Raw genomic sequence first — 12,327 nt, forward strand, 5'->3', positions numbered from 1 at the left:
TGTGTCCCCAACACTGGCACATAGTAGCTATTTGATACATGTTCATTGCCTGCCTGCCTCTACCTTAAAAACAAATTATTATAATTTATTACTCCAATAAGTTTTGGGGTCAGGTGTTAAACTCCATTGTCTGAAACATATGTAGTAATGAACAGGTAGCATGGCAGAATTTAAACTCAATTCAGGATTCAAGTTCTAACCATAGCCCTAAATAAGTGCTAGGAAAAGATAGCTTTCCATTGTTTTAAGTATGTTGCAAAGAAGATTCATTCAGTTCCAATAGGCAGAGAAAAGAGCATGTTTATAAAAGGAAACAAGACCAAATATCATTTTTTCCCTCACACTGACAGATAGTAAATGAAGAAAAAATGGGGTGCTGAGAATATACACCTGATCTTTTCATGGAGTTCACTTTCCATTAAAAATGAGACATTAGTTGATCAAGATCAATTTAAATTTTTATTAACATCATTATATTATTTTTATACTTTCATATTATAAAACTTCCCCAGGATTTCTGAGGAAATCTCTGAAGTTATTTCAACTCATACCAATAGCAACAATCAATATCATTTATCCATATATTAAAAAAACAAAATACATATCTTCTTATGAAATGTTTTGAATATGCCTTTTTTCAAGTATAAAATATAGGTGTATGTTTAAAAAACTGTGATTAAAAAGCTTGTCAAAATATTTTCCATAGTAAAAATAAAATCCTTCCAAAAACTGAGAAGAGAAAAATAAGCATTCTATTTTCTCTTGCTTCCATTTACAAAAAATAAAAAAAATTAATTTTAAAAATTGGGTAAAGGTGAAAACAAGGAATGATCCAAAAGGACCTTATTCCACTGACTGTTTTCCCCAAACTATGCTGGTTTTTCATGCCAGATAGAACTTGTTGGTTTTTTTTTTTGTTTTGTTTTGTTTTGTTTTTTCCATTCCAGATGGGGAGAAAAGGCGAAACTCGTCGAAACATTCCATATCTCTTTGTAGTTGATTAGATTCAATACTGCGAGATGGAATTTCAAAAAATTCTTCTCAAATCCCTGAAACTTGACTTGTTGCAAACATGCTATATTATCTTCAGGCCCACTGGATTACTCATGTCTCAACAGCTTGGGGGTATCCAAGGCCCCTCCGGAAACTGGTTTTTCCCAACGTTGTCTTAAGCCAGGTATGCAGGATCGATGGTTCAATCTGACAAAGTCTCCACTTAGTGAAAATCTAGTTGGGTACTTATGCTATGTATACTTTTGGGAAGAAGTGCATCAGTTATACCTCTGCCACAATAAGATAAGCTATTTGCTGGCTAGCTGGACAGAGACTTCCTGGGAACCCAAATTCGGTTTTATCATTGAGCCAGATTCTGAAAAGGCCACATTTTTAATGATTTAATTCTTCTCTTTAGAAGTGAACAGTATCTAGTTAGCCTCAGAAGTGTTGGGAACACTCATCTTCTGCTTTTGAATGTTTTGTAAGAGGTCTTCAGATCTGATGCTCGGTTGATTTGAACCAATGCCATATAGAACCATTAGACTATCTAATGTTTGAGGTTCAGGAGGGATTTCTATGGATGAGAAGGACCTCAAATTGAAAGACTCTTCAGAAAAAGAAGCATTCTGTACTGGTAATAAAAGAGACTTGTGAGTACCTTGTAGTTCAGTTTAAAAAAAAGTGAAATTCCTGATGTTTTAAATATATACACATATGCAAACAAAATGTTTATTAAATTGTCTGCTTATTAAGTTCCAATTGACTAATCAACCATCCACCCAAGATTATTTATATATGAGATAACCATATAACATTCATATAGAAATTACTTTAATAATTCATTATGTACATGCATCATAATTTACTTAGTCATTCTCCAACTGTTAGGCATACAATTTGTTTCAAGATCTTTGCTACCACAAAAAGTGCTGACATTAATGTTTTGGCATATACAGTGTTCTTTCCTTTTGTCTTTGACCTGTTTGGGATATGTACATCTAGCAGTGGAATTTCTGGGGCAAAGGGTACTGATATTTTAGTCATATTTTTGCATGATTTCAAATGGATCCCTAGACTAATTGGACCAATTTATAGCTATATAAAGAATGTATTAGTGTGCTGAGCTTATTACCTCTACAGCACTATTTCCATCTTTTGTCTTCTTTGTTAATGTATTGGGTATGAGATCTTTTGATTTGTATTTCCTTTATTATTAGTGATTTAGAGAAATTGCTCATGTGGTTGTTAAGAATTTGTGATTTTTTTTTAGAAGAATTTGTCTTTTTTTTAAAGTCTTTAAAAAAAACTCTTAACTGTCTTAGAATTGATACTAAGCATCAGTTTCTAGGCAGAAGAGTTGTTAGGGCTAGACCAGTGATTCCCAAAGTGGGCGCTACCACCCCCTAGTGGGTGCTGCAGTGATCCAGGAAGGTGGTGATGGCCACAGGTGCATTTATCTTTCCTATTAATTGCTATTAAAAATTTTTAAAAAATTAATTTCCAGGGGGCTAAGTAATATTTTTTTCTGGAAAGGGGGCAGTAGGCCAAAAAAGTTTGGGAACCATTGGGCTAGACAAATGGGCTTAAGTGACTTTGCTCAGGGTCATATAACTCGGAAGTCTATGAGGGCAGTTTTGAACCCAGGACCTCCTATTTCTAGGCCTGACACTCTTATCTTCTTAGCCACCTAGCTGTCTCTGCTCATATATTTTGATGAAATTTTTTGGTTGATAGCTTAGTTGTGTATATTAGTATTAATTTCCTATATAGCTTGGATAGTGCCTTTTTAGCTAATATTTTTGATTCATAGATTTTCTCCTATTTTTAGCTTTTCCCTAGCTATATTAATTTTGTTCACAGAAAAGTTTTTCGATTTAATGTGACCAATTTGTCTTTTACCTTTTAACATCTCTTCTCTCCTATCTTTGTTAGAAAATTATCCTTGCAGTGAAAGACTTCATGTAATCAATCAACAAGCATTTGCTACATGCCTCTGATGTGCAGATACTGTGCTATGTAAATTTGTGTGCGTGTGTAGGTGTATGGAATTTGCTATGTGGATACAAAGCCAAAATTGAAACATTTCTTGTCCTCAAGTAGCTTATACTGGGCCTATATGTACATAAATAAGCATATCCTGGATATACATAAAATGGATACGAGTTAGTTTTAGGAAGGTAGAGATTGTCAGCTCTTGGGGATCCATAAAAGGTTTCATGCAGAAGATAATATTTGACAGTCTCAGAGCAAACCAGGTATTAGAAAGGGGAGAGATGAGGAAAATAAAGTCTTCCATGCAAGGAACTAGCCAGTGCAAAATCACTTGGAGAAAAGGAATGTTGTTTTGAGAAATCCCAGTAAGCCACTGTGTAAGTAAGTGGCTGGACCTCAGAGACTATGAAAGGATTAAAGTGTAAGAAGACAAGAAAGGACTTTAAATGCCACACAGAAGAGTTTATATGTGTTTGTAGAGGCAATTAATTGAGAGAGGGGAGAGAGAAGATTGTTTAGACTAGTGCTTTAGACCTGGTGGCTGTGTGGAGGATGGATTTGGGTAGAGAGAGACTTAATGATGGGAGATCAAATAGGAAACTATTGAAATAGCACAGACAAGAAACAAAGAAATGATGAAGACCTGATGTAGTGTGGTGGTTTTGTGAATAGAAAGGTAAAGAAGAATAGAGGTAAGAGGTGCTGTAGGGATGAAAAAATGATAAGATTTGTCAACTGATTAGATTGTGGTGTTATTGAAGAGTAAAGGGCCAAGGATAATCCTGAGATGATGAACCTGGATGAAATATTTGCAGTACATTTGATAGCAACAGGGAAGGTGGTCCTTTCATCGACTGCAAACTGCTTGCTGACAAAGAAAAGCACCATTTTCCTTCTTTCCCTTCCTCCTTCCTTCCTTTTATTATACCTTGTTTTAATCTCTCTTAAAATTGATTTTTTTTTCTTTTTCTCCTAGCACAATTCTAAATTCTGTTTTTTAGGAATCTTCTGATAGGTAGTAAATTTTGTTTTAGCCTATCATTTTTTGGTATGTGTTTTTATTTTTTTAGAAGTATTTCTCATAAATAGCAAAGTGTGGGGGGCAGCTGGGTAGCTCAGTGGAGTGAGAGCCAGCCCTAGAGACAGGAGGTCCTAGGTTCAAACCCGACCTCAGCCACTTCCCAGCTGTGTAACCCTGGGCAAGTCACTTGATCCCCATTGCCCACCCTTACCAATCTTCCACCTATGAGACAATACACCTAAGTACAAGGGTTTAAAAAAAAAAAACAAAAAACAAAACAAAAAAAAAACAAATAAATAGCAAAGTGTGGTTTTACTTTTCTTATCTCTTATGCCCCTATGCTTCATTTTATTGAATTGTTTAATCCATTCACATTTAAGGTTGTGGTCATATAAGCTTATTTTTTCTCCATTTATTTCTTTTGTATTTATTTGATCCCTTTCATCTTTTAAGTTAGCACTTTTCCCCTAAGATTTCTTTTGCTTGCTTTCCTTTGATAGTAACCTATTTACTAGGTAGTTCAATGACACAATGGATTAGGTTCTATATATGTAGAATCAGGAAGACCTAAATTCCTATCCTGGCTCAGACATTTATTAGATGTGTGATTCCAAACAATTAAATTAATTTCTCTTGGCTTCAATTTTCTCATTTTAAAATGGGAATAAGAAAGAACATCTATCTTGTAGGGTTGTCATGAGGACCAAATGAGGTAACATACATAAAATACTTTATAAACCTTAAAGTACTTTACAAATGCTCTCTGTTATTCCCACAGATTCTCTCTTCCACCTCGTGTTTACCTGTCCTATCCCATGTTTCTTGAATTTATTTAAATTGTTCGTTTCTTTTTATGGTTTCATTTATGGAAAGGATTATCCTCGATAGTGTTATAATATGTGTAAGTAATATATGCATATAAATTTAGTAGATTAGAAATCATTTTACACCTTTCCTCCATACTACACAGACTATCCAGAGAGTTGATACAACAAATAAGTTGTATCAATATTTTTTTGTAACTCATCTGTCATAAGTCAGTTCTTATTAAGGATACCTGTCAAAAGTAATCTGCAATTTGGCCGCTGGCAGGTGCTATATTAGCTGTGAGTTATGACTAGCATCTTAATAGCCTAGAAGAAGAAACTGCCTCCCACATAGCGAGCTGTTCACTTCTAGAGACTCATTTCCTCCTTGGAGGATCAAAACAAAGTAAATATCAATGTGTACTAAATTGAAAAAGTAAATTTGTGTAACTCAGTGTCTTACCCTTGTTTTCTTTCACATCTTCACTCTCCTCTTGTGTTTTCTTCCGACTCTGTCTATTTCTATGGCATTTGCTTACTGCTGACTATTTAAACAATAATAGAAAAAGAAGCTTTAAGTTGATTATAGAAAATAAGTCAAGTTGTAAGGTTTTCTGCAGTTTGTAATTCTTCAAATTTTAAAATGTAATCACAAACTTTAAAATCAAAGAACGAAACCTTATTGTTTTCTGTTAACCTTCAGTAAGGATAGGTTTCAGTTTTAGTTAGATTTCTTCTGCTCTTTCAAATTTTTTTTTGTCCATTTCAACTCAGCCCATTGTATTGCAATAACCCACACTCAAATACCATCAAGTATCACATCAAGGCCTTCACTGGTTGTTTTAAATGGGATGGAGCTGGTTAGAAAGGATTAGGACAAATTCAGAAAAGCTGTAGGGATCTGATAGATGCCACATATCTAGAAAAGCAAAGATTTAAGGCCAAGGTCAACTAAGGCAAGAAAGTGCAGATAGGTTTTGCATAGGTAGATAGGTCTTGCAAGTGAGAGAGAGTTGGCAAGAGTGGTATTAATGAATAGAACTGAAGGACTATTATTTTAGAGCTGAGCACAATAGAAATCTGGCAGGTTCATAGTGTATGCTAAATATGGGTGCTCTGAGGTCCACAAGTATTGACTGTAACCAGATAGATGCCATTGAAGATGGATCTGGTCCTTGAGGGAGGCAAAGAGAGAGATAATAGGATTGCCTCTCAGTTAGATAGCGTTCACTTTTTACTCTACTTAAACACTACAGTAGGGATAATTTCTGTAGTGGTTCCCTAAAGAAAATCCTATAGTACGATGAAGGCTGTTCTTTCACTCTCAGATTTTTTCCATTATCCAGAAATCAAAGAAAACAAATTTAATATCAAACTGCACAATTTATGATCAGTTCCTCCTCCCCACATGGCTTTAGACTCTGTTTTTCAATGAGCACTGATGTTCTAAAATACTGAATAAAATGCAGAATTTTGGAATTCTAGAGTGGGAAGAGACTTCATTGGCTAGCTAGTTTAATGTCTCCTTGAGAGGAATTCCCAACTCTAACATCCCCAAAGATGACTTTCCAATGTTGTTTTGAAGATATTCCAATGAGAAGGAATCCTCCATTTCTTTGGGTAGGGCATTCTACTTTTGTATGGCTCTAATTATTTTGAAGTTCTTTCTGACAAGTCTAAATTTGCCTTCTCATAGTCATTCATTTCTCTTAGTTCAGTTCTTGGAGGTCAAATAAGACCAGTCTAAATTCTTCCACATTCCAAGCTCTTGTGTTATAACTTGGGGAAAGGTTGGTTTTGTGAGTAGGCTGGTCACAGAGATCCTAGGATTTTTCATTCTTCCCAGTTTGGGAACAGAGGAAACTAACAGATCAGCCTTCAGACTTGGAGGACCAAGGTTTTTCACATACAGGTTATAGAGGGATTTTGAGGAACTCTAAAGAGAGAATGAAGAGAGAAAAGAGGTAGCAGTTGTTTCCTAGTAGCAGCTCCTCCATGGTAGCCATTATCTGCCACATTGGTGGTTTCCAACTTTGAGACTATGGGAGATGACTTCTAAATGACAAGGTAGAGAGGTATGTAATTGTTTTTATTGAGGGCACTCACTGAAGTAGGAGGAGCAGTGAAAAAAAAAAAAAAGTCCTTAGCCCCAAGGAATGGGAAATTCCTACCTTGCCCCTACCTTACTTCCAATTAACTGGGTTTTTTGTTATTGTTTTATTTTTACAAAACCTGTTAAAGAATACATTTGCCAGAATTAAGATTATTTCTCACAGGCACCTGTGGCTAACCCTGTCCTCATGTTACCTGTTGTCTCTTTGTTTACAACATGATAGCACAATGGGAACCACACAGGAGAGTTATCTCTTCTCCTTCTGGACTGGGCACTTCACTTACAGCTCCATTTTTAAGGACACTCTCTAATTGGGGTCATAAAAATGAGTCATTGCATAACTCTACTTCCCAGTGCAGAATTACTACCATCTTGGTCCATATTGTATAAAATTGATCCCCTTGTGAGGTTAAGAGTAAATGACCCCTCCTCTAGGATAAAATATCACTAGCTCCTTTAACCAGTCCTCAAATATAGTTTTTAATGACTTTATGCTACCTTATCTGTCCTAATTCAGATCCTCTCTAGTTTATCAGTGACCTTCTTAAACTTTAGTGCCTAGAAATGAACACAATTCTCCCTGGAATCTATGCTTTTCTATTTTTTAAAACCCTTACCTTCCATCTTACTGTATTGTTTCTAAGGCAGAAGAGTGGTAAGGCTAGGCAATGGGGGTCAAGTCCTTGCTTAGGATCACACAGCTATGAAGTGTCTGAGGTCATATTTGAACCTAGGACCTCCTGTCTCGAGGTCTGGCTCTCAATCCACTGAGCCATCTAGCTTCCCCCTATGCCTCTCTATTTAGCCCAAGAGGACATTACTTCTTTTGGCTTATGGTCTGGGATTTACTGAAATGAATATATTGGAGTCTGATTTCATATGTTCAAGTTCAGATAAGAGCTGTAGTACAGCAAAAAAAAAATAATAAAAAACTACAATAACACAGGAGTTTCTAAAAACGTTTTTGAGAAACTTTAAAAAATGTTCACAACACAAATAATCCAACTTGTGTGTTTGATCTCTTTATCAATGACAAAAAATGGAGCAAAACTGTTAACATTAGAAATTCTTAATTTTGCTCTTTCTTCATTCATGAATCACAATCTGTGGTCAATACTCTCTTTTAAAAAATTATATATTTGTTGGTTACTTAAAAGTTCCCAGATATCTCCCTTCCTCCTCCTCTCCCCACACTAAAGAAGGGATTATTTGACAAAAAGTTATATGTATATACATATACATTGAGGGAGGTAGAATCATAGAGCTTCTGAAGCACTGGACAAGCATATGAGTCTTACTAGCTTATAAAGTCTGTGAGAACAGGGAACATGCTCCTATAATCTTTCTGTCTGCTTATGTTGCATGGAGTAAATGTTTGAATAATTGTTTGTTGAATGTACAAAGGGATAAAATATTTGCCTATTTGTTTCATTTCAATGACCAGTTCCTCTAATCCCATAGATAAGTCTTAATTATCTTTCTATTATTACCATGTGATTTATCTCTCTTGTCCCATCTACATGTTCTAATCTGTTTTTGTGAATAGGTGTTTCATCTTCCTGTTCCTTAACTATTTCCATGACTTTTCTTCTCAACTTCTTCTTTGTGGCAGCTATAGTGTCATAGCAAAAACTTGAGAACTGGAGCCACAAGATCTAAGTTTGAATCTTGTCTGTGCAGTTTACTAGCTTATTCATCTTGGGGTTAATCACATATCATTTCTCTATTCGATTTCTTTATCCATAAAATGAAATTGACACCTCAGTTTGGTGGGTTGTGATGAGAATCAAAAGACATCATGTATGTAGAATATTTTGAACATTGTAATTTGTAAGTATATATATGTATATGCACATATGTACATATTTGAATATGTATACACACACATATATACATAAAATTCTACTGATAATTTCCTTGGTGTAAGGAGTTCCAACTGAAAAACTTACAATGCCAATCCAATAATTTTTGTTTTGCTTCAGATGTTAAGAGGCTTAGCCATGTAGCCAATATGTTTTGAGAGTCAGGGCTTGATCTGGGTCTTTCTGACTCCCAGGCCAGAGTTCTATTCTGTAGGTCACACTGTGTCAAAGTTTATATAAAGTTATATAAATGTGAGCTGCTCCCTCAAGTATAGAAAGAGTGCTTTTCATATTCATAGCCTCAGCACCATCTTGCCCAGTGCTTTCTTTGTTCATATGAAAGTACTTAATCTTTTTTTTTTTCTTTAAATCTTTACCTTTCTGTCTTAGACTCAATGCTAAGTATCAGTTCCAAGGCAGAAGAACAGTAAGGGCTAGATGATGGGGGTTAAGTGACTTGCCTAGGGTCACACAGCTAGGAAGTATCTGAGACCTGATTTGAATCCAAATCTCCAGTCTTTAGGCCTGGATATCTGTCCATTAAGTCACTTAGCTGCCTCTACTTAATGTTTTTCAAACTGAATACCTACTGTCAGTTGTTTCTGTTTTGTTAATCACCTCAAGTTCATTATGGAAAATGTACAAGATTTCTTTTCTTTTTTCAGTTTGGGAGTGAATCCTAACACTTAAGTTTTTGACTTTTTAATCCTATCTTTCTTGATGATGGGACAGAGTCAATACTAGAAATTCTCCTTATAATCAACAAGGTGCCATCCTTACCATTAGAGGGAAGCAGCTTTTAGTCTTGGTATTATTATTTCCTTTACAGAGATTTGGACTTCTCAAAGGGAACGAGGTCAAAAGAGAGCTCGTCTTCTTTGATGTACTAGAGAGGAGAAAAAAAAAAGTGAAAACCAAAAAAAGCCCCAATCATCATTTAATTCCTTTTTGTTGTTTTACTTGTGGGAAATGATTACATTTTTCCAGTTAATTTTAATTTTAAAAGTAATACCTTTTCCTTTTTAGAAAAAGGAATTTTCATTCTAATATCATTAGTCATAGACATGAGTTGCTAGCCTCTAATACCACCTTTTAGGACTAATTGCTCAAAAAGGGCAGTTAGGTGGCATGATGGATAGATCAGGCCTAGAGTTAGGAAAATTCATCTTCCTGAGTTCAAATTTGATCTCAAGCATTTACTGTCTACCCTGGGCAAGTCACATGATCTATTTTCCTCAGTTTCCTCATGAGTTGGAGAAAAAAAATGACAAATCACTCCAGGATCTTTGCTAAGAAAACCCCAAATGGTATCACAAAGACAATTGAAATGATTGAATGGTAAGCTCATACATACATACATATATATATAAACTCATGTGTTACAGGGAGCAATAGTTTAGCACAATATAGAGAGGAACTTTTTATTAACTAGTGTTTTATCCTCTCTAGAGGTGAGCCAGCACACAATTGGGTAAACACTGTGGCTTGAGGAAGGGCAATGCACTTCTTAATAAAGGTAATATCTGAATCGAGATTCAAACAAGTGTCCATGGAATAGTCAAACTGGATCATTCCCAGTATTCTTCTGGAATACTGAAATCCTAGAACTTTTACAGAAACATGGGATTGGTTTTTCAGGGACAGAAATCTAGTCTGAGAGCTGAAACCAGAATAGGAGACCAGATACAGTGAGTTCCAGGAGAAATGACTGTCCAACTCAAATCTGTTTCTCTAATGTCTTGGTCTTCTTTAGTAGTTCCCTGATCTCTAGTATGTACTGATATGTTGGGGTGGTTTTAACATGAGTTTCTGCTATCCCCTCTTGATATAGCTGTGCTAACAAGGCCAATAGGATCAGAAAATGACAACATTGAGTCCAATGAGTCAATACTAAGAGGGGTTGATTCTTAAGGTAATGAGCTCTAAATAAGTACAAGGATTGTCTAGAAGATGCTTTTTGGGGATCTTAGAAGTGTGTCACACCAATCATTGGACTAGATGTTCTTTTAGGTGCCTTTTCACTTAGTTCAGTCTATAGCAACAGTTTGGATTAGGAGTTAGAGGATTTGGTTCAGATCCTAACTCTGAAGTTTACTACCTAGGAAAGTCTCTGAGCCTCCTTAGACCTCAGGTCTCTCATCTATTAAATGAAGGGTTTGAACTAGATGGTCTCTGAGATCCTTTCCATATGATATATGACTCAGGTTCTATGGACTCTGAGTTCACTATAATATTTATCATGCTGCCAAATTGATATAGAAAATCAGTTGGTTCACTACATGTTGAGATGCTCTTCCTTCCTCAACCAGAGCTATCATATTTATGTTTGACTCTAAATGTATTTCTTAAGTTGCTAAAATAGAAGTTCTCTTTAAAAGTATGAATGTAGAGGCAGCTAGATAACACAGTGCTTAGAGCACCAGGCCTGAACTCAGAAGGGCCTGGATTCAAATCTGGTCTCAGACATTTCCTAACTATGTGACTCTGGGCAAGTTACTTAATCCTAATTGCTTAGCTTTTACTACTCTTCTGTCTTAGAATGGATACTGAGAGAGAAGGTAAGGGTTAAAAAAATAGATGTATTAAGCAAGCAGTTTATGCAATCTTTTTTAGCAAGTTGGTTCCTTCTGACAATTATTACCTCTCTGTGGATGATTTCTAGATTGATGAGGTCCAGAATGGCTCAGATCTAGGTCCAAATTCAACCTCTCCCCTAAAATTCAGCTTTACCCTATCTTGAGCTCTCCTAGACATCTGTACCTGAATGTCCTGCTAGTGTCTCAAATTTCACTTGTCCCAAACTGAGTCCATATCTATTATACATACCCCAAATCTGCCTCTTTCCACCTATTTTGCTATTATGTTAAGAGTACCATTATTTTCTGAGCCACACAGGTTCAAAATTTTATTTCATTTTTGATCCTTTACTCTCCCTCATTGGGGATTACATCCAATCAGTTGCCAAGACATCTCTATTCCACCTTTATAATAGCTATTACTCATGTCTCTTCTCCATTTAATCTGCTATAACCCATGTTCAGATATTAGTTTTTCTTATTAATATTTTTAGAATTAATCTAGCACTTTAAGATTTGTAAAATACTTTCCAAATGTTATATTTGAGCCTCGCAATAGTCCTGGGAGGCAAACAATTTTATTATCATCCCTATTTTACAGATGAGGAAACTGAGGAGAGGTTAAATGATTTGCCCAAGGACACATAGCTAATAAATATAAGAAGCAGAATTTGAACTCAGATTTTTCTGACTCCAACTCTAGCAATCTAACTCACTGTGTTATCTAGTTGCCTTCTTGCTTGGACATTTGTAATAGTTTTTTTTCCTTTCCAAGTCTCTACCCTTTCCAAGTCATCGTTCACACAGCTGCTAAATTATTCTTAGTGCAAAGGTCTTACACGTATCATTTCCCCATTAAAAACATTTAGGAGTTCCCTTCTTATGTAGACTAAAATATAAACCCATTAGGCTGACATTTAAGGGTCTCTACAATCTCTTTCCAAGTCATCTTTGCAGTTTG

At 35.6% G+C, this 12,327-nt stretch overlaps 1 protein-coding gene across 1 annotated transcript in view; it reads right to left on the bottom strand.

Moving 5' to 3' along the window:
• Positions 1–1,424: 1,424 nt before the first annotated feature.
• Positions 1,425–12,327, bottom strand: part of LOC123252475 (palmitoyltransferase ZDHHC11-like) — a 138,424-nt gene continuing 127,521 nt past the window's right edge. The window contains exons 9-11 of the mRNA XM_044681775.1: positions 9,571–9,676; positions 5,279–5,360; positions 1,425–1,627 (exon numbers count right to left, since the gene is read on the bottom strand). Of these exons, the coding sequence (XP_044537710.1) occupies positions 1,425–1,627; positions 5,279–5,360; positions 9,571–9,676 (391 nt within the window). The remainder of the gene's footprint in view (positions 1,628–5,278; positions 5,361–9,570; positions 9,677–12,327) is intronic.

Source organism: Gracilinanus agilis, chromosome 1 (assembly GCF_016433145.1).
Source record: "Gracilinanus agilis isolate LMUSP501 chromosome 1, AgileGrace, whole genome shotgun sequence".
NCBI classification, from domain to species: domain Eukaryota; kingdom Metazoa; phylum Chordata; class Mammalia; order Didelphimorphia; family Didelphidae; genus Gracilinanus; species Gracilinanus agilis.